This window comes from Melospiza melodia, chromosome 11, assembly GCF_035770615.1.
Source record: "Melospiza melodia melodia isolate bMelMel2 chromosome 11, bMelMel2.pri, whole genome shotgun sequence".
Classification (NCBI taxonomy): domain Eukaryota; kingdom Metazoa; phylum Chordata; class Aves; order Passeriformes; family Passerellidae; genus Melospiza; species Melospiza melodia.
In genome coordinates this window covers 17,505,365-17,524,245 of record NC_086204.1, presented here as the reverse complement: position 1 = coordinate 17,524,245, position 18,881 = coordinate 17,505,365, and the positions used below count along the sequence as shown (strand labels likewise).

The 18,881-nt window shown below is 41.7% G+C and overlaps 2 protein-coding genes across 8 annotated transcripts in view; one reads left to right on the top strand and one right to left on the bottom strand.

The window, feature by feature from the left end:
- Positions 1–138: 138 nt before the first annotated feature.
- Positions 139–14,899, bottom strand: MCOLN3 (mucolipin TRP cation channel 3). Of its 3 annotated transcripts, none has more exons than XM_063165784.1 (14): positions 14,635–14,899; positions 11,803–12,032; positions 9,886–10,053; positions 9,198–9,351; positions 8,648–8,732; positions 8,471–8,567; positions 7,774–7,873; positions 6,281–6,393; positions 6,054–6,203; positions 4,036–4,137; positions 3,802–3,924; positions 3,072–3,278; positions 2,583–2,712; positions 139–1,400 (listed from the first exon to the last, which is right to left on the bottom strand). In XM_063165784.1, exons 2-14 carry the CDS (start codon positions 12,028–12,030, stop codon positions 1,381–1,383), a joined length of 1,677 nt encoding a protein of 558 aa, XP_063021854.1. In that variant the 5' UTR covers positions 12,031–12,032; positions 14,635–14,899; the 3' UTR covers positions 139–1,380. The 3 variants fall into 3 exon arrangements, with proteins under 3 accessions (XP_063021854.1, XP_063021856.1, XP_063021857.1); XM_063165786.1 differs by lacking the exon at positions 14,635–14,899 and adding an exon at positions 13,825–13,881; XM_063165787.1 differs by lacking the exons at positions 139–1,400; positions 2,583–2,712; positions 14,635–14,899 and having other exon boundaries at positions 3,110–3,278; positions 4,005–4,137.
- Positions 14,900–15,113: 214 nt separating this feature from the next.
- DNAI3 (dynein axonemal intermediate chain 3) overlaps positions 15,114–18,881 on the top strand; it is a 30,874-nt gene continuing 27,106 nt past the window's right edge. For 2 of the 5 annotated variants that reach the window (XM_063165780.1, XM_063165779.1), the window contains exon 1: positions 15,125–15,179. The gene's annotated coding sequence lies outside the window, so the exon portion shown is untranslated. Of the gene's footprint in view, positions 15,180–18,881 lie in introns of all 5 variants that reach the window. The other 3 variants (XM_063165782.1, XM_063165781.1, XM_063165783.1) reach the window with 3 other exon arrangements.

Sequence of the window (18,881 nt, the reverse complement as noted above, 5' to 3'; positions counted from 1 at the left end):
TGGCCATAGGAAATCCAAGTTCACACACTCCACTCTCCATTTCATGCCAGAAATTGCATAGCATTATTAAAAAACAAAACTCCTATATTAACCTGGCAACATATTTACTCTTAGAATGAAATCTGACACACTCAATACTTACTGCAGCTGTAAGTGTTTATTGTAGCACATTTAAAATGTGTAAGCATTCAGACAGAACATGTTTAGTGTCCTCTACAGCATGATGCATTGTCACACACAGCTGCAGCAATGCTGCTCACAAATGCAAATTCTCTAAAATATGCTTCCCTTTAGTTTTCTATTCTGCTCCCAGAGTGAATAGACTTTATAAAATAAGGCATCCATTAAATAGTATCACAATCAACAAAGAATATAAACTAAGTTGTCAAAACTGAACTTCTGTACGAGCTAATGTTTCATCCAGCCACTGACAGTAGCAGATTATTAGGCTGCTAGGAAACATCCAGTTTCTAAAGTGTGGAGAGATTAGACTCAAACAAATACCCTGTGTCTTTAAATCAGTTTAGACTTCAGGTTTACAGACCTGTATGCCAGAGGAAGATTTCAATTTTTTTTTAAAAATAGGTATTTTGAAAGTGTTTTTGTCTGATTTTCCCTCTAAAAATGTAAGATCCAAACACTGTTAAGCTGAAGACTGTAACTGACTCTGCCCAGTGCTTGATACATGAGAACTTTTTCCACTCAGCTCATCCCTGGAACTTCAGTTCAGCCTGGCACATCCCAGCCTCTCTGAGAATAGATTGCCACTTAGATTCAGTGGTACTTGTGTTTAAAGAAATATTTATTTTGTGCTTTCAGCTATATTTGAGTGGTTTGTGTATCAACTCAGTGTAATGACTCCAGAAACAAATTACACTAAATTTCATAGTATTTATTTTTACTATGTGAGTGCAAAAAACCAAAAAATGCTGAGGGCTCTAGTGAGCTTTCATTCCTTCAGTAACAGGTCAGCCACAGACAGATAATGCCTGCAGTACTGAGGGCTAGGTTGGTGTTCAAAGCTGAAGATGTCTGGCACTAGCTCTACTTAGAGTTGAAGTTACTACATTTATATTCTACTTCTATAATCTAGCCAAGTCTCTGAACACAAACAGGTTTTTATGCCATTTGCATTCTAGCATAATTTAACTAAGGAATCAAATAGAATAAAACTACTAAAAACCATCCCCAAACCCCCTGAAGTAGCAGTGTGTCCAATCAAAAGTCTGTAAGTTTAGCATAAACTTCTGCCATAGGCTTACACTGTTTTTTGAGAAAAGCAAATTAAGTCTTCAGAAATAAGGTTTTCCACCAGCTCCATTGTCAAGTTCTTGCAATGTGTGCTGCTTCAAAGCCTCCATGATACACTCCCACAATCCATTAAATATGTCCACTACAACCTGTACAAGAGAGGAGGGGGAAGTTGTCAGGTACATGCATCAAAACAGTTTCACTGTACAAGGAGCCTTAAAAATGCAACTGAACTATTAATAATTTGACATCCATTGACAAGAAACTGCTATGAACCACCAGAAAACATTCTGAATATGAGACTGCTCTCCTAGATGCCTGATCCCCACTGCACAGTCAGTTGGAAGATTATTACATCCCCACCCTGACCCATCTTCTGGTGGCTTTCTTGTCTGGTTAAACTGAGAGGTGTGTGCAGAAAAGGAAATATTAATGTGTCCATGCCCTTCACCCAGGAGCAAGATGCCCTGCTCTGCTTCATCCCACACTTTTATCTCCAGCAAAACACTCGCTCAGAACAGGGGCTGGCTCACAGCAGGCTCTGTCATCTCCTTGCTCCAAAATACATCCCCATCTCCTCCCTCTCATAAACGTGTTCTATCAGGCATGCAACAACACTGCCCACCAGAAAAGCCCAATACCAAGGAGTTGCACCTTTGATCTTTTTAATCAAGAGGCAAATATTTTCCAGCTCCCCCACCAAAAGCCTCTTCAGCAAGGAAGACTCAGACTTGTTGCCAGGCAGGTTAAATATAAACCATATATCCTGCAATCAGTATTCCTGAAGAAACACAACTTCAAATAACTGAAGCATTTTCCCTCCATAATGGGAGTTAGGCAATGTTTTCCAAGCGCTGTGGTAGTATCTTAAACGGCATGCTGTCTGAAAACCTTGACAAGCTGATTTTCTCCCCAAGTTTCAGGCCTGTGACCTGCACAAGCTGTGATTACAAAGTGGATAAGAGGACACTGAAGGAGTTCTCTTAGTCCTGCCTGTCACAGTGACTACAGGAAATGTTAATGCCTACACATTACACTTATGGGGTTCCCAAGTTACTGTATGTCTTATCTTACTTTCTGTATAATTTTTTGCATTAAGTGCTTCTTAATTTGGAAGTTCCCTCACATTTTCTAAGAAAATTGTTGGCTGTAGACATTTTGCTGAAGTTCTCTGTTCATTAGAAATAGTTTGGGATTTTTGAGTGGGTTTCTCCCACATATACAACTTCTCCCAAAATTTAAGTACTTTTCATAAACATTGTACCAGGGACATTTTTTAGCACATTGTTTTTGTATATACCTTAATAGGTAATTTTAATATAGATACATACCATTACAACAGCAGAAGAGTGATGCAGAACTTTCCTCCTCTAACCTGTATTTCCCAGAGTTTGGTGAGTCTTTGCACTGTGATATAAATTTCTGAAGTTCTGTCTCTGGAAAGCCATCTTGCTGATAGTGCTAAAAATTGATAATTCGTTAAACTTTTAACAAGGCTAAAACCTACACCAACCCAAATTCTCTCCAGACCACTTTTGACACTGCTCAAGTCTGAAATTGGAAGATTCACAGAACCTAATGTGAAAATAGTGTTGTTTAGTTGATATTTAGCTTCCATTGGAGCAGAAAAACACATTTTTTAAGAAAAAACAAAGTAGAGAGAGATTGAAAACCCTCCCATCATCAATTTGCACCCTCAGAAGTAGCAATTATATTTATTCTTTAGATTGGCATGCACTGCAAGTTAAAAGATTGAGGGAGATGACAGGTTGATAGCCCCAATCTTGCACTGTTATTCCAAATGAAGAGTCTGTGCTTACCTTGACTGTTTCATATGTATCTGTAATGAGTGCAATGAAGAGACTCAGCACCATGTAGATGAACAGACTGATGAAGGAGTAGAGGTAGATCCTACTGAATAACCAAACCAAGTAACTTTTCTGCTGCATTTGTGCAAAGGTGGCAAACATGTCATCTCCATTGATCAATGAAAAAAGGCATTCAGAAACCATGTTCAGAGTGCGAAACTAGAGGAGGGAAGACAAGGCTTTGTCACTGCTTTATTTGGACACAAAGACTGTACATAACATGAAGAACATTCACTGAGATGACTGGCTGCCTCAGATCTCTTCCTACACCCAGGGGATGACAAGGTGCAAACAGTAAAACATCTGAGGAACAAACAGCTTGGCACCTCCTATATGCATGCACATTCAATTCAGATAAGCAAACTTCTCTCATAAGAGGGATAAGCATGAAGTCTCCTAAGTTTTAGTCTGATACTCGTGTTCTGCAAAATGGAAATTATTTCTTAAAATATCAGCATGTGATTGGGAGTCACGGCAGCTTCCACTTCTGACTTGGAGCTTTCATAACTTGAGGAAAGTCTGATTGAGTCATGGAAGTCAGACTCCTCAAACAGAGCAGCATCATGTTGAAGATGCACTATTTTTACATTAAGGGAAGCCTTGACATGGAGAACTAGAAAACAGCAGTAGTCACCTCTCATTCTGTTATTCAAGCTATCTTTTCTCATGGTCAGAACATTACCTTCACGTGGTATGGTCCCAGTACAATCCATCCACAGAAGCAATAGCCCAGGTAGATCATAGCAGCACAGCAGCAGAACCTCATTACATTGGGTAATGCTGCTCGCAGTGTTAGGATGAGAAGCTGCACAAAGCAATGCAAACAGTTAGAATTCAACCAGAAACTTCCTCCAGTCCTCTTATAGCAACAAACAGAATAAATACCAACAATATGAAGATCCCAGGAGATCCTTACATTATACTTCTGAAAGAAACCTAGGTAGCGAATGACTCCAAGCCACACAAGCATGGTAGATATTCCTAAGAGTATGCTGCAGACATCATAACTTGTCAGACTCTGAAAAAAAGCAAGAGAAGAAGCAAAAAAAAAAAAAAAAAGGAAATAATTAATTATTGTAACAACTGACAGATTCTAAATAATGACTCTCATTATCACAAAAATTTGTTTAGAAACATTTTTCCTTTGGCAAACTCTCTCCAATTAGAAATTAGTTTGAGGCAATATACATTAGAGAGAGGTTCCATGAAAGAGCAGGGGCACTTTGAAGTGCAACTCATTTAATGAGTTGCTCATGCCTTTACACATGGCTGTTTGTAAAACAGATTCTAACAAGATGAGCTTCATTTGCAAGGCCAAGAGTGCAGGTGCACTGCAGAAGCACAGACACCTCCTCTGTACCCAGCTCACCAAGATCCGCAGTGGCACTGCAAACATTTTCATGCTGCTTCCAGACTTGCAGCAACAGCTTCTAGAACCTGCATTGACAGATTCCTCAGAGCATCTTAGGAATCTCTGCACTGCAACCCAATGGACAGTATGAACATGACAAAGAACAAATAAAGTTCTTCCACTAGGTAGGAAAAGCTCTTTGTAAAAACTAGCATGACTTGTCAGCATTGCTCAGATAAAAACTCAGGAGGATCTTGTTATGTAGTTGGGAACTATGAGCTATATAAAGCTATCAAGGAGAAGACTAATTAGCTTCTAATGAATTCTATCTGAATTCTATTTTGCTGGTTTTTCCACCTATAGATACTGGCCTGTTTTCATCCAAATTAGCATGTACTCTGTTCCTGAACTGCAGCTCTACTCTGACATGGATCGTGACAGCTTATTTGAAAAGAAGTTTTCATTCATTTCTGTTTCTATTCTCCTAAGAATAAAACAAAAATAATAGATATTGGCAATGGATATTAATGCTAGTCTTTCCTATCAGCATAATTCATTTAGAACTTAACAAGAAACAAATTTAGGCTATTTTAATGTGAACTTGTGATTCAACCACTTTCATACAGTAACATGGAACAGGATCTTGTCATTATGGTCCACAAAGTTGCACAAATGGACCAAAATGTACCTGTAGAGAGGAGTTTTAGTAAAATACTCTTGCATATATAAATAGATGTATGTATAATGTAAGATATAGGAATCCCAAAGGCAAGGTCTTATTCCAATCTTGTTCTCTTTTTTGCTTTTCCCAAAGCAGGATGGAGCTATCTCTTGTCTTGGCCAGCTTCCTCACAGCTTCTTTCTACTCTCAGTGAGTTTATAGGTCCTGTGGTGAGAAGGGCAATTTGTACAGGCTGTTTGTGATAGCCAAGCTGTCAGCAGATGGATTTCAGACCCATTCTCTCATCACGAGTGTCCAAAGTTCACTATGTTGCAATGTCACACTTCAAAGTCTGCTACAGACTTTGTGAAGACCAGTATTATCTGAATATCAAAGTGCCTCAGGATAGCATATTATAATAATTTTTCTTTCTTAATTCTGCAGAACATAATGTTTTACAAGTTTTGAGTTTTGTCCATATCAAGTCTATTTTAGAAAGTGAAAGCCCAGACCCTGCTGTGGCTGACTGTTACATACATGCTGGAAAACAGAAGCTGGGAAAGCAGCAAAGTGATATTTAAGGAGAGAGACTCTGTTAAACACTTGTAAACAGAGTTCCAAAAGTTAAATCCTAAATTTGAAGAAATTCATCAAATGAGCAAATATAAGTGAGGAAGGGAGGAAGTCAGAGACAAATTACATTTTATTCCTCAGAGTCACAGGGAGCAAAAATAATTCAGCACTAAAATATAGAGTGATATTTGGAGTTTTTAAATCTTGCTACTAGAAACAACATGCATGAGTTGCAATTCTGGAGGAGAAGGTAGAGTTTTAAAATATCATGCCACTCAGAAGCAATTACAGCCAGCCTAAAGTCCTCAGAGAGATTTAAACCTAGGCTGGACAGAAACAGTTTTCCTACCTTAGCTTGTATCTCCATCTTTAGAGTTGATCCAACAATAGTTAGGACATCACTAACTATAATCAGGATGTACCATCCATTGACAAATTCCATTTGATCATTGAAAGATACTTCTTTCTTATAATAATACAGGAAAAAGCTTACAAATTCCTAGGGGAAAGTAGGAAAGAAAACAGTTAATCAGGCTTACACAAGACAAGGCTTTCCAAAGAAGGAGCTGTACCCACCCTTTGGAGCCAAATTCCTTTAATCACTGATCGTGTGCAAAGGATCAATGAAGTCAGACAAGTCAATATGACAAAAGCATCGAAGATCATCATGTAATGAGTGTTCTTCTGTACTGCAAGAACAAAAATGTACATGTTTACAGTGCCTTTATTCTTGTCGATCATCACTGAAGTAAAAATCAAGTTTTGATGTTAACTGTATTTATACAACTGAATTAAGAAAAATTGTAGTATTTTTTCCAACAAAAGTTCATCTGACATATTTTATGAGAGACAGAAGTGCATCTGCACTACAGAAACCACTTCAATAAATTTAGGAGGGTTGATACCACATCAAAAATATACCAAAGTGTGAGTGCGTCTTACAGCCCTGCAGGATTACAGGTGAAAGTTAATCATTTTACAGGGACTGGAATGGCCTTTGGAGTCATAGAGCTGTACAGATTTTTTTTTTAATCCTAGGAACATTATTATATGTATCTTCCCTCTCAGATCAGTATTTAATAATCAGCTTTTTCTGTCCTACAGCAGTGCAGATAACTTGTACTATTGCTCAGCTAGTCAAGATGAGCATTGAGTTAGACATGAGTTCTCCATCCCTTACATTACTAAAATTTACATTCTTGATCATCTAATGTTAAACATTGCACCAAATATTTCTGTTTGTTTGTTTTTAATACCTACCATACAGCTGAAAAGAGGTGAGACAGCAGAAAGATGAGATGTTTAATGCTGAAAGATTTCAGGAGGTCAGCGAGGGGCTCCGGGAGCGGCCCCGTGTCTGCGGCACCAGCGCGGGCGCGGCAGCGCCGCCCGCTGGGCACTGCTGGCACGGCAGCCGCCGGCCCGGTACCGGGGCTGTGACTGCCAAAGAGATCCTTTTTGCTAATGAAAAAAGATGATGTTTTGACCGGGGCCAAATATCTGCCAACAAAGGTGGCTGATTCTTGTGAGTGATTGTATAAGAAATTTAACTATCCTGTGTACCTCAGTTACAGCCAAATACACAGCAAATGGCATTTAACCAACAATAAGAAGAGTTTCTAGCCATTCCACTCCAGCAAGCTTTACCAACAATGCTTCCTTGTCTTTCCTGGTGCTAAGTCCTGAAATAGGAGTAAATCAGCTTCAACTTTCAACCACTATCATGTGTCCTGTTGCCTGGTGCTAGAACATTTCACAACTCCGCCTTAAGAAATGAGCAGAGTGTTCAGTAGCAAAAGAGAGAAGGATGCACAGTGAGGCATTGACAAAGTTTGGTTTGACATTATCAGTGGTGCAAGCCTTGAGACCTGCTACAGAAAGTAATGGTGTGACTGGATTCCCAGGTTTTCAGATCAGGAGTTGAAGAACAACAAATTCTTAGAAAATCAGATATAGAGTGCACATACTAGAGATGGTATCTCACATATCTATAAAGAAAAAGGTTAACAAACATTGTGCTAATGGACAAAATTTCAGCATGAAAATTTGAACACATTTATGTCACTTACTTGATCCAGAAACATGCCAGTCTTTACATTCCCTGATTGCTATGTCATTGTCTAGACTTATTTTAATTCTTCCACTGTGTGCTTTATTATCGAACACGATCTGTATTAAAAACAACAAATAAAGAAAATATGCATGTCTTTAAAAAGTTAAACAATTACATATTAGCCCACTGTATTGCTAAGCCTGCATAATGATGCAGAATAACTCTCCTAGGGGAGAAGTGACAAAACATTTCTAAGCTTAAACTAATTCAAGTATCTTCAAATAAGTGGTGTCAAAATGAAAGACAAATCTGCTGAACCATGTATTTCCCACAAATTGTTTGATCAACTAGTTTTACTAGTGAATTTTTTTAACTGCATTCTCATTCCTCTATGATCTGAAAACAACCTTTCCCAGAAGCATCTCTAAAGAGAAGAGATTTACACTTCCATTAGACTTCAGATGGATTAGAGCACAAGTGGCTGTAAGCCAAGCAAGTACTTCAGGACCACATCAGGAGCACTCAAAGCTTAACCTCCCACAGTGACAATTGCTGGTTATTTACAGGGTACACTAAGCCATACCAGAGTAATCCAGGCACCACTGACCCAGTGGTACTCAACACTCTTCAGAAAATGCCTGTGCTGTGTGCAGTAAAGCAGGAAGTCATTTTCTGGTTTTGAACAGAAGCACACGTGGCAGGCTTCCACATACCCGCAGAGTGAAATCGTAGCAGTCGGGGAGCTCGTGGTGACGAACGGTCTGGAGGTTGATTGCCTTCAGATTGAACATGAGCTGCACTGCCACCAGCCTGCAACAGAGCTTCAGCTTAGCCCTGCACAGGGAGAATGCACCAAAACCCCCACACAGGGGGTGCTCTTTGCTCCTCACCTGGGGAAATCCAGAGTGAAATTCAAATTGTGCTTTCCCATCGTGGCGTTGTGCAGAGAAGTCGTTGGCTCAATGTACAAGCAGTCTGGAATGGATAAGGACTCACAACAATATCTCATGGATTATCAGGCTCTTTAACTGTAATCTGCCTGTCCCACTCCCGAGGCTGTTATGAGCTGTTGGCTACACCAGACAAGATAGCACACTTGAGTGAGGAGTCATCTGAGAAGCCAACTGACAAATACACTGGCTTCCTTCAACACCAGCCAAGCTACTCATCCTGAATTCGCAGGGATCACTCCTGAAAATTAGCCCCAAACACTTGTATTACATGGTCACCAGTGCCAAAGGCCCATCATTTCTTTGTGGCATTAGACATTGGAGGTGAGGGTTAGTTAAACAGAACTTTTCTTACCAGTTTTGGCTGGTAGTAAGTTCAATACAGATTATGTGATAAGACTATATCATACTGTAAAGTTTTTAAAAGAATTTATCAAAAATGTAGGTCCCATCCTCCCAAAGAACTGATAAAATAGATCAGGTTCATCACCAGTCACAATCTCTGGGTCTATGTCAAAGGTGTCGTTTCCAGGACAGATGATTCCTCGCTTGTAGAACTGCTGACAAACAGCCAGAGGTGTCTCCTCTGCTCCTCTCTTCTCATAAGCATGATTTCCAACAGAGATGTTGGGCAGCTGGAGGTACTAAAGTCCAAAACAAACAAACCAATTTAAATAGCAACAAAACTGTTAGTCTCTGAGAAAAAAAAAAAACAAAACAAAGCAAAACAAAACAATGAAACAAAGCAAAGCAGAAGTGTTTGGATTGGTTATAACCCATCTCTTTTATTTAAAACATCATTTAAAGAACTGTGAAACCTAAAGCACACAACAGCAGAGTCCTCAAATATCTTAAGTTATTTGACAAAAACACTAAGTACAGGATTTGGATCTAAATACCTTTTTGTATATTATGTTTTTCTCCTTCCAATCTTTACTAGAAAGCCTAATTTGTTACCTGCAAATGATTCTGGCTAAAATCCAAGGGGTGCTTTTAGTGTAGAACCAGTACACCGATTAGCTTTAAGGATGTTACCACATTACAGTGCTCTAGCAATGACAGAAAACCTAAATGAGTTGATGTTTTAGTCGTAAGGAATTGGCACAGAAGTTCAATTCAAAAAGAGGTGCCCAGGCAAAGATCATATATATTGTACATATTGCAGCAGCAATTCCTACCTGGTTTATTGCAAAGAATATCTGGTCATAGACATCTGTTTGTGTGTATACAGCATAGGTATCATCCATTCTGTCCATGTATCCTTTCAAGAACAGGTGTTTGAATGCAACAGTGTTCTCTTCTTTGAAGGCAACCACCATTTGGTTGCTCAGTCCAAAAACCACCAGCTGAAAAAGACATATATTTCCTGTTCAAAGACAGAGTTGGCTTCTGGATTAACACATGAACCTGTTCTATGAACAGCCAGCCTTTTGCCTCACTGGTAGACACAGCAGTTACATGCAGGCTCCATCCCACAGCTGCTGAAATGAAAGCTTGACTTTAAGGAAACAGTGGGTTTCACAATGTGCCTCTAACATGTTTACAGCATCTTGGCCAAGGACTTGAATTTTCACAAAGAAAATGATACCATCTCAGGTTTGAGCTCCCTATATACTGTTACAAATGCTTTGTTAGCTGGGCCTGGCTCAATTGACTTGCCCTGGGGGAATATCATTGTTCCTCAGCCAAAAAGGCAGGACCAGACTTCACAAGACCCCACTTTGAAGTCCTTATTCCAGTCCACAAAAGGGAAATTGAGGACAACTCAGGAAAACAAACATCTCTCAATCAAGTTTCAGTGAAAAGTGCTTTGAGAATAATTCACCAAAGCTGTGCTTGTAACAGACTAACACCTGAAGCTGGTTAAAAATATATATTGCAACCGTTCATGGAAATTGAGCACAAAACTGTTAGCTGCTATCCAGACTGGAAAAGGTTTCTAGCAGTACAAGACGTATTGTTTCTGGGAGCTCACAATTGCTTGACAGTTGTTTCAAATCTGGTGTCAGGTGTATTGTGAAGAAACTCATCAGAGATAAGTCTGAATCAGTACTCTGCAGATTTATGGCCATGGTGCAAACTGGATATGCAGGTTTTGATAAGGGTAACCCAGTTACAGAGATACTGAAATGCTCTGTAGGCAAGCTCAGCCCACAGGAATACACCAACAAACCAACAGTGCACAGACTGCATTACCACAAGGCAGATTTTCTCTGAAAATATGAAATCAGCATTAGTTCCTTTCTTACTGGATTCTTCCATAATCAAATTTTACTTTTAGTTGCAAAATGGGAGAGATGACAATCAGAAAATGATGACACATTTAAAAATGAAACAGTAAGGGACACAAACATGCTGCCAGATGCACAGCAGGAGAACTTTTCTGCAGTTTGTGCCATCATTCATGCAAATGGAAAGAAAACATTTTTTTCTATACATGTATTGCCATAGCACTGGCATGACCATAAAGGGAAATCACATGTGGGCAACTCTGAAGGATCATCTGAGGACTTAGAAAGGTTTTGTGAAAACTTTCTTCTGCCTTAACCACAGAACTTTGAGACAAACAATTGTTTTGAGCAGTAGATACATGAGTTATATGGAATCTCTGGTGCAAGGCTGGGTGAGAGGAAGAATTTCTGAGGGTTTTTTCAATGCAAGAGTTTGTATGCCATATGCAAGGTAAAAGCGAAACAAAAAAAAAAAAAAAGAAAAAAGTCACCAATTTCAGTTCTTATCACTGTGATATTGAAACAGAAACAACTTCTCCTTCCCTCAAACACAACAGTGAAGTGGGTATTGGGGTAACAGATGCATCATCCTTTGGGGGAGAAATGGCAAAGAAAAAGAAAGTAAACTAAAAGGTCAAGTTGAGCCCTTAAACACAGCTCCTTTCACCTGTACTGGAGGGCTGTTTTTTTCAGTCCATAGTTTTATGAGAAAATTAGGCCACCTGGGATCTTAGCCACATATATGCAAATAAGATAATTTTGCAATCTATCCTTTCCCTTTCTCTGCACCACACCATGAATTGCACATCACCTGCATTCATCTGACTTCCCATAAGCTGAGTCCCTGCTTCCATAGGTACTCACCTGGACTGTAACCATTACTATTTTGAGTAGCTGAATCCCAAGTTTCCAAGGCTTTCTGCCCCTGGCCCAAAATTTCTCACACGGGTTCATGAAGAAAAATTTTAACTTCCTTCTAAGCTGGTCTTCCAAAAGTGCCTCCTGTGATACCGATGAGTGTCGTTTGTAGCTGGAAAGGTTTTCATCATCATGTGCACTGCAGCTGCTCACAGCCACCTCAGGATTCTCCATTTCTGAAAAGAAAAGCAGCCCTTGTCCATTGAAAAGCCTGCTAGCATCAATAGAGTAGCAGCAGATCAATCTGCACTAACAACCTGGACTCCAGGTGTTATCTTCTGTGAAAGGCACTCACACGTTACACTGAATTTCAGACCTTTCACATATTAGCGCACACTTTCTGCAGAATTTCAAGAAAAAAAAGGCCAAGTTCTTAAACTTACAGCTAGGCTGCCAGGACACTTATTTAATAGTGGAATTTCTGTCCATTTGGACTTACAGGATCACTTCCTGAAAACTTCTTCCTCTCTCACTTGACAACACAGCATATGTGCTAGATATCCTGATTCAGGAGGAGCACTAAAAGCCTCTCATGACCATGCACTCTTCTGGAAAAATTATCTACTGCTGTAGCCAGTATTTTCCCCCACACCTACAAGCCTATGTCCCATCCGTGGAAGAAATGGAATTTTCAAGAGAGGCAGAGGTTTTCTTATACATTACTATTAGCATGGTTTACTCTGGGAAATGGAGCATGACAAATTGCAATTCAGATAAATCACCTGAGAGCATTAACTTGTCATTTGGCAGGATTATGTCTTTTTCTTTTGCCATAAAAGACCCAGCGCAAACCACCAGTGATAATGAACCACAAGAGGTAATTGAATCATGATTAGCCAGAGGCTCACATCTGAGCTCAGTGTGAGGGGAAAAGATTAGATGAGAACCTTATAAACGTGTTTAAAGACATTACTCTGCATAGTATTCAGCATGTTTACATTTTGATCTGGTACTAAATTCAACATTTTATAAATGCTTTATAAATACTCCCAAACATTTTATAAATGCTTTATAAAATATTAAAGAACTAGCCAGGATTTTTTTTTTTTTAAGATGACATTAAGAACAGAGAAGACTGCCTGGGCTGTCTGGTGTGCCTTATTGGACAGCTTATTTTTGAATCCTATAAGAATAGTTTTGTATATATCTCAAACAAAAAGATATTGATATTGATCAAGATATTGATCAAAGACAAATGTCCAGTCACATCCAGTCTCCTCCAGCAGCCCCTGCACACAGAAGAACAACAGTCTGTTTCAGACATGATTCGAGACCTTCAATTTCCCCAGAGGTCAGGAACACAACAAAAGTTTGGAGTCAGCAGTGCAGCGCTAAGAACAGGCCCATGCAGAGGCCAGAAAAGTTCAGCTCCTATTTTATCAGGCTTCCATTGTCCTGCAGGATAGAGTACAGCCTGCTGTGCTTTCCACTCACCTTACTGACAGCTGATCCAGCATTTCTAAAATTAAGCCCTACTCTGCCCCTGCAACAGTCCTGTCAATATCAGTGCTAGATTAAAAAAAAAAAAAAAAAAAAAAAAAAAAAAAAAAAAAAAAAAAAAACAACCAAACACCAACAAACCCAAAAGCATTTCTGGTCCTCACGGTGGGCTCGAGGCGCCGTTCCCACAGGGCAGCCCCCTGCTGCCCCACAGCCCGGCCGGGGTCTCGGCAGCCGGGCCGGTCACAGCGGGCCGGGCCGGGCCGGGCCGGGCCCTTCCCTCAGCCGCTCTCCCCTTGCCAGCGCTGCCGGCAGCTCCCAGCCCGGGCTGCCGCAGCCTTGCGGATGGCACAGGGCCGGGGCGGGAGCCATCCCCATACGCGCCCGCATTGCCGTCCCCGGCCAGGCCGGAGCGCGGCAGCCGCTGCCCCTCAGGGCTGGGCACCCCTTCCCCGCCGCACCCAAAGGAGAAGCCGGGGCCAGGGCGCACCCCCGCCCCTCTCCCCGCTGCTAAAGGCCCCCGCGTACCTGCACCGGCACCGCTCCTGCCGCTCCCCGGCCTCCGGGGGCCGCCGCCACCGCGGGGGCGGCCGAGGGAGCGCTGTGCCCGCTGCCGCCCCCGGCTCCTCTCGGCTGGGCGGGAGAGCCGCGGCCTCCGCCAGCCCGCCCCGGCCCCCGGGCAGCGCCCTGCCGGGCTCGGCTGTGTCGTGCCGTGCTGTGCGGGCTGGGCTAGGCTCGGCTGTGCCGGGCCGTGCACACCGGCACCCGCGGCCTCTGACACCTTGTGCCGCACATCTCCCTCCTGCCGCACGTGACGGGCGGCTCTCCACACTGTAATATACTCCCTATAGGATGGGAATGCCGGCTCCAGATTACTGACCTAGGCTTCTCCACAAGGGGAAGTAATGTTAAAAACAGCAGTGTCGCACCCGTCATAAAAAAACCCACAAACAAATAAAAAAAGCCCCCAAAATCGCTTTCAGGTCACAGAACAGTAGTTATGAAGGGCAGCTGGTGGTACAGTGGATATACTGAAGTCATTCCACTCATTACACAATTAAGCTATTAAAGTTATTAACTGAACTTCAAAGAGAATGGACTCCAGCCTCGGGTCTGCGCCAGTCCCACTGCACTGCGGAAATGATCCCTTTGGCATGGCTGCCTGACAAGAGGATAAACCTCGGGTTGTAACTGTGCATAGTCTTCAGCTGCCTAATTTCTGCCACTGGTATAAAATAAGGCCAAGACCAAAACAAGGAGAGTAGCGGGCATTTTGAGAAAGGGAACTTCCTGGCTGTACAGGTTGACAAGGAAGACAGAAGGGACCCTCCTGCTTACCATAAGAAGGGGTGGATGGACCTCGGAGTGGCACCAAGGACCAGCATCAGGTGCTCCGCACAGGGAGGAAGATACTCCGGGGCTCCTTGCGTTTTACATTGCAGCAAGGAAAACTAAATTATTTTTATGCATCCAAGATACAAAATATATAGATTACAAATCGTCATATTAGCAAACCGCATCGAATCGCCACAATCCCAGCGGCAGACGGCCTCAGCACTGCCCGGCAAGCACCGAGGCGCTGCCTGGGTTGGGGTGCGCGGGTGGCCCGGCTGCAGAGGGGACAGCCGCCGCCTGGCGCCTACAGACCCCATCATGCCCCGCGCCCCAGAGCCCCGCCGGTGATGGGCTTTCCGCGCACGGCATGCTGGGACAAGTAGTTCTTGCCTGGCGCGTCCCTTCAAGCAGCCGCCGCGGGGGCGGGTTTGCAGAGCAGGGCGCTGATTGCCTGTTCGAGCCGTCAATCACGGCTGGCCCGTCGCCATGACAACCGCGCGCCGCCGGGGACGCGCCGGGCCGGGGCCGAGCTCGGGGTTCCCGCGCAGGTAGGGGACAAAGGGCACGGAGGGGACCCGGCCTGTGGCAGCGGCAGCGATGAAATGCCCGAGGTCCGGGCAGCAGCCGGCACGGCACAGCCGCTGGTGGGGAACCCGCCACTGCCCCGTGCGGCCCAGCCGCCCCTTCCCGCGGCTCGGCCAGCGGGCCCCAGGCGGCGCCTTCCCCGCTGCCCTGAGGGGCGCTGGGGCTGCGAGCGCTGCCCGGCCCGCATAGACCGCGGCTGCTGCAAACTCCGCAAACACCGCAAACACACACCCTGCGCGGGATCTTGCACAGCGACCCAGCTCACAGTTCATAGATGAGATGGGCATTTTTCTTACCTCTGTTTGAAGAAGTCTTATCTAAAGTAAATTTTTACAATATAGCATTTCTGTTTCAAAAGTCCCGACAGTGCAACAAATGTTACTGTTTGGATCCTGGTAGCACCATGTTATGACAGCTTCTATGTCATACTTAGTAACTTTTTGAGTACCAAGCAAATTGTTACAATATTTTAATGACCTAAACCAGCTGTACTGGCTCATACCAGAAGTTCTGTCCGGGTAAGATAATAGCAAAGCCATATTTCCACTTTTTGCACCCTTTTTATTTTTGTGTTTGTTTTTTTTTTTTGTTTTTTTGTTTTTTTTTTGGTTTTGTGGTTCAATTTCTACAGCCAGATGTATTATCATAATTTTTAGTAGCCCTCAATTTTTCATCTGTCAGTTTGCCCTGTTACATTGTGAAATTGTGTGCTTCTGGCAGCTGTCCTGTCCACGGGCAGTATATTTTCAAATTCACACACTTACTGTGCAATGAAACACTTCTGCAGTCCTGTTGTTTGTTCCCAGTTGTTTGTTCCACATCCGCAAGCTCATGTGATGCCAGCTCGATCTCGTGTTAGGACCATGAATCAGCATCTCCTGGTCACTTTCTCTGGGTCTCTTGTGATTTCGCTGACTTCTATCATACCATTTTCAGGCTAAAAATAATCCTAGTTTACTCCCAGTACAAAATATGTTCTATGTCTTCAGTCATCCCTGTTATACCTTTTTCAATTTTAATCTATTTCTCTTTGAGTAAGAGAAAGAAGACAATCAGAACACAGTATTAGCCAACATTCTAATGAAGTTTTCCATTTTGTTCTCTTATGGCTTTCTTATTAGTTCTTAACCTAATTTTACACATTTTGTACTTATCATCCCAGATACTGTAACTACACCTGCTGGTTTCTATCAAATAACAAAATCAACAGGTTCAAGTAGCCTGATTTAATGAAAAGTTGTAAGTGTGAAACCAGGTACATTCAAATTGAACTATTTATATGCTGAAATTGTTTGGCAGTTGCCAAAACTTCAGCTTTACTCCCTACAACTTATACAGTGAAGCTGTGTCCAAATATGCACAAGATTATTAATATTTTTAAAATAATTTTGTATTATTTGCTCTTTGTGTAGAGCAAAATAGAACAAATTTAATTAAAGGCAGCATTACACGTGAATCTCTGGAGAGACAAAGTAATTTTCAAAATGATATTTTTAACAGGTTCCTAAATGTTTGCCAACAGAAATGTGGTTTTTAGCTGGTTAGTGATGCAACAAAAAAAGCAATTAGCACATGGTTTTGATCCTTTCCTTGTATTGCTTTTGTAAAATGGACATGCATCCAATTCTTCTGTCATTCCAAATTATAGTAAATTACAGTCCTGAAATAGTAATGCACACACACTTGACCTTAAATCATTCAATTAGGCAACTAATGAATCATTCTGTGTCCTAAAATCAGGCAGCATCTTTTGCAGAACTGATAGCTAATTAGTTTTTGCCTTTTGCAGAACCTAGCAACTTCACGGATTTGTTTTTAGCTGTAAATGTTTCAGTACATTAAATTATTACGAGAACACTGATCTTATTTTTTCCTCTTAAGCCTAATGTTCAAAATATTAGAGCCATCTGTAAACAAACTAGGCCATTAAATGTCAAACGAAGTTGTCAAATATTTACCCAGACTTTAGCAATTACATAACGTAACACTGTGTTCCACTGAAAAACTGCTGAAAAACTAGACAACATAATTAATGAAATCTAAATATTACTTATTTTCTAAAAATAAAACACATGGCAATATTTATAACAATTGATTTTCAAAAGCTATAATTTTATATAGATTTTGCGCTTTTAAAATTTACAAATTATGTTAATTTACATGTTGTTTCCAACCTCTTCTCAATCAGAGAATCATACATTTTTATAAACATAATGGAAAGGCATAATACATTTGTGTGTGCATTAACCAGTTCTTTTTAAATTAGCAGTATAGAAATACCCCTAAGAGAACTGGAACTAACCATAGATTAAAAAATTAATTGTTTTGGTGACATTTTTAGACAGTCCACTAATACAGAATTATTTTTTTTTCATGGCTTTCTTGACAGCATTTAGTATTTTTTATAAAAACTTAGGGGGATAAAGCAAACCCCCAAACTAAGAGGCAACTACTGAAAATAGTAGCTTTTAACTTACACATGGGGACTTTTGTTCTATTATCCTTTTTTGGAAGAGGGGAGGTACAAAAGGCTTCTCCCCAATACATATTTGGAAGTTTGGTGTGTGTGTTTCCTGAAGGGAGCACCTGGAGGTTACCACATTCCTGTGTAAAAACCAGCTTTGCATCGAGGCTGTGGGCCTGCTAATGCTTCCAGAGAAGCTTCTGGAAGCTCTGCCTTTGCTTTCCCTGCAGGCCTTCCCTGTTTCCTGAGCACGGCCGCTCACATGGCCACAGGAGGAGGGAGGGGCAGGGCGATGGGCTTCTGGGGATGCTGCAGAGGAGGATAAGCAGGCTGCAATTTCCTGTCTGCTCTCTGGCTGGCAGGCCCTGAGCATGCCAGAGGGAAGCAGCAGCAGTGCCACTGGCTGCTCTGCTCATCTGCAGCCCTTAAACAGGGCACTTCTCTATTAACAAATGCAAATACATGCACCAGGCACTGACACCAACACCACCACCACGGCCCTGCTCTCTGTGCTGCTGCAACTACCTCTGTACCTCCTCCTTTCAGTGATGGAGAAGGAACTGAGTACTGGGACCCCATTTTCAAGAGTTTTAACTCTTTTTATAGGGAAAATATGCTTGAAATCCATTGAAAGGAAGGGGATTTTGCTTGAAATATGCTTGAAATCCATTGAAAGGGCGAGTTATTTTACTAAACATAGGATGTGACTTCTGTCAGCCTTCTCAGTGTTTCCTCCATTCATGTGACCTAGAGATTAGGATACTCAGAGGAACTCACTCAAAATTTCCAAACTAGCTTTGTTGCAGTGCATAATTATGAAATGGTGAATTAAGACATTGTGACTGGAATATATATATGAGATGGTGTATATTGTCCTTCAACTAATTTCTGCAACAGCTGCCCTCCCCTCCTGGCGGGGATCCTGGAGGGCTGTCTCTTTTACATGGAAGCATAAATGTTGGTTTCAAACTACAATAGTCACAGAACTATTTACAAAATGGGTCACAATTTTTATACATAAAGTATGCAAGAAGCTAGATAAGAAACAGCTTTGCACAGCTTTCCTTTTTAAATAAGGAAAAATTAGTCTCTTTTGACCATCTGAGTTGATGTGCACTCTCAGTGAGTGTTTCAGAGCTATAAGCTAAGCACATTGTATAGACTCCTTTGAAAGATTATACATATCTATGAAAATATATTA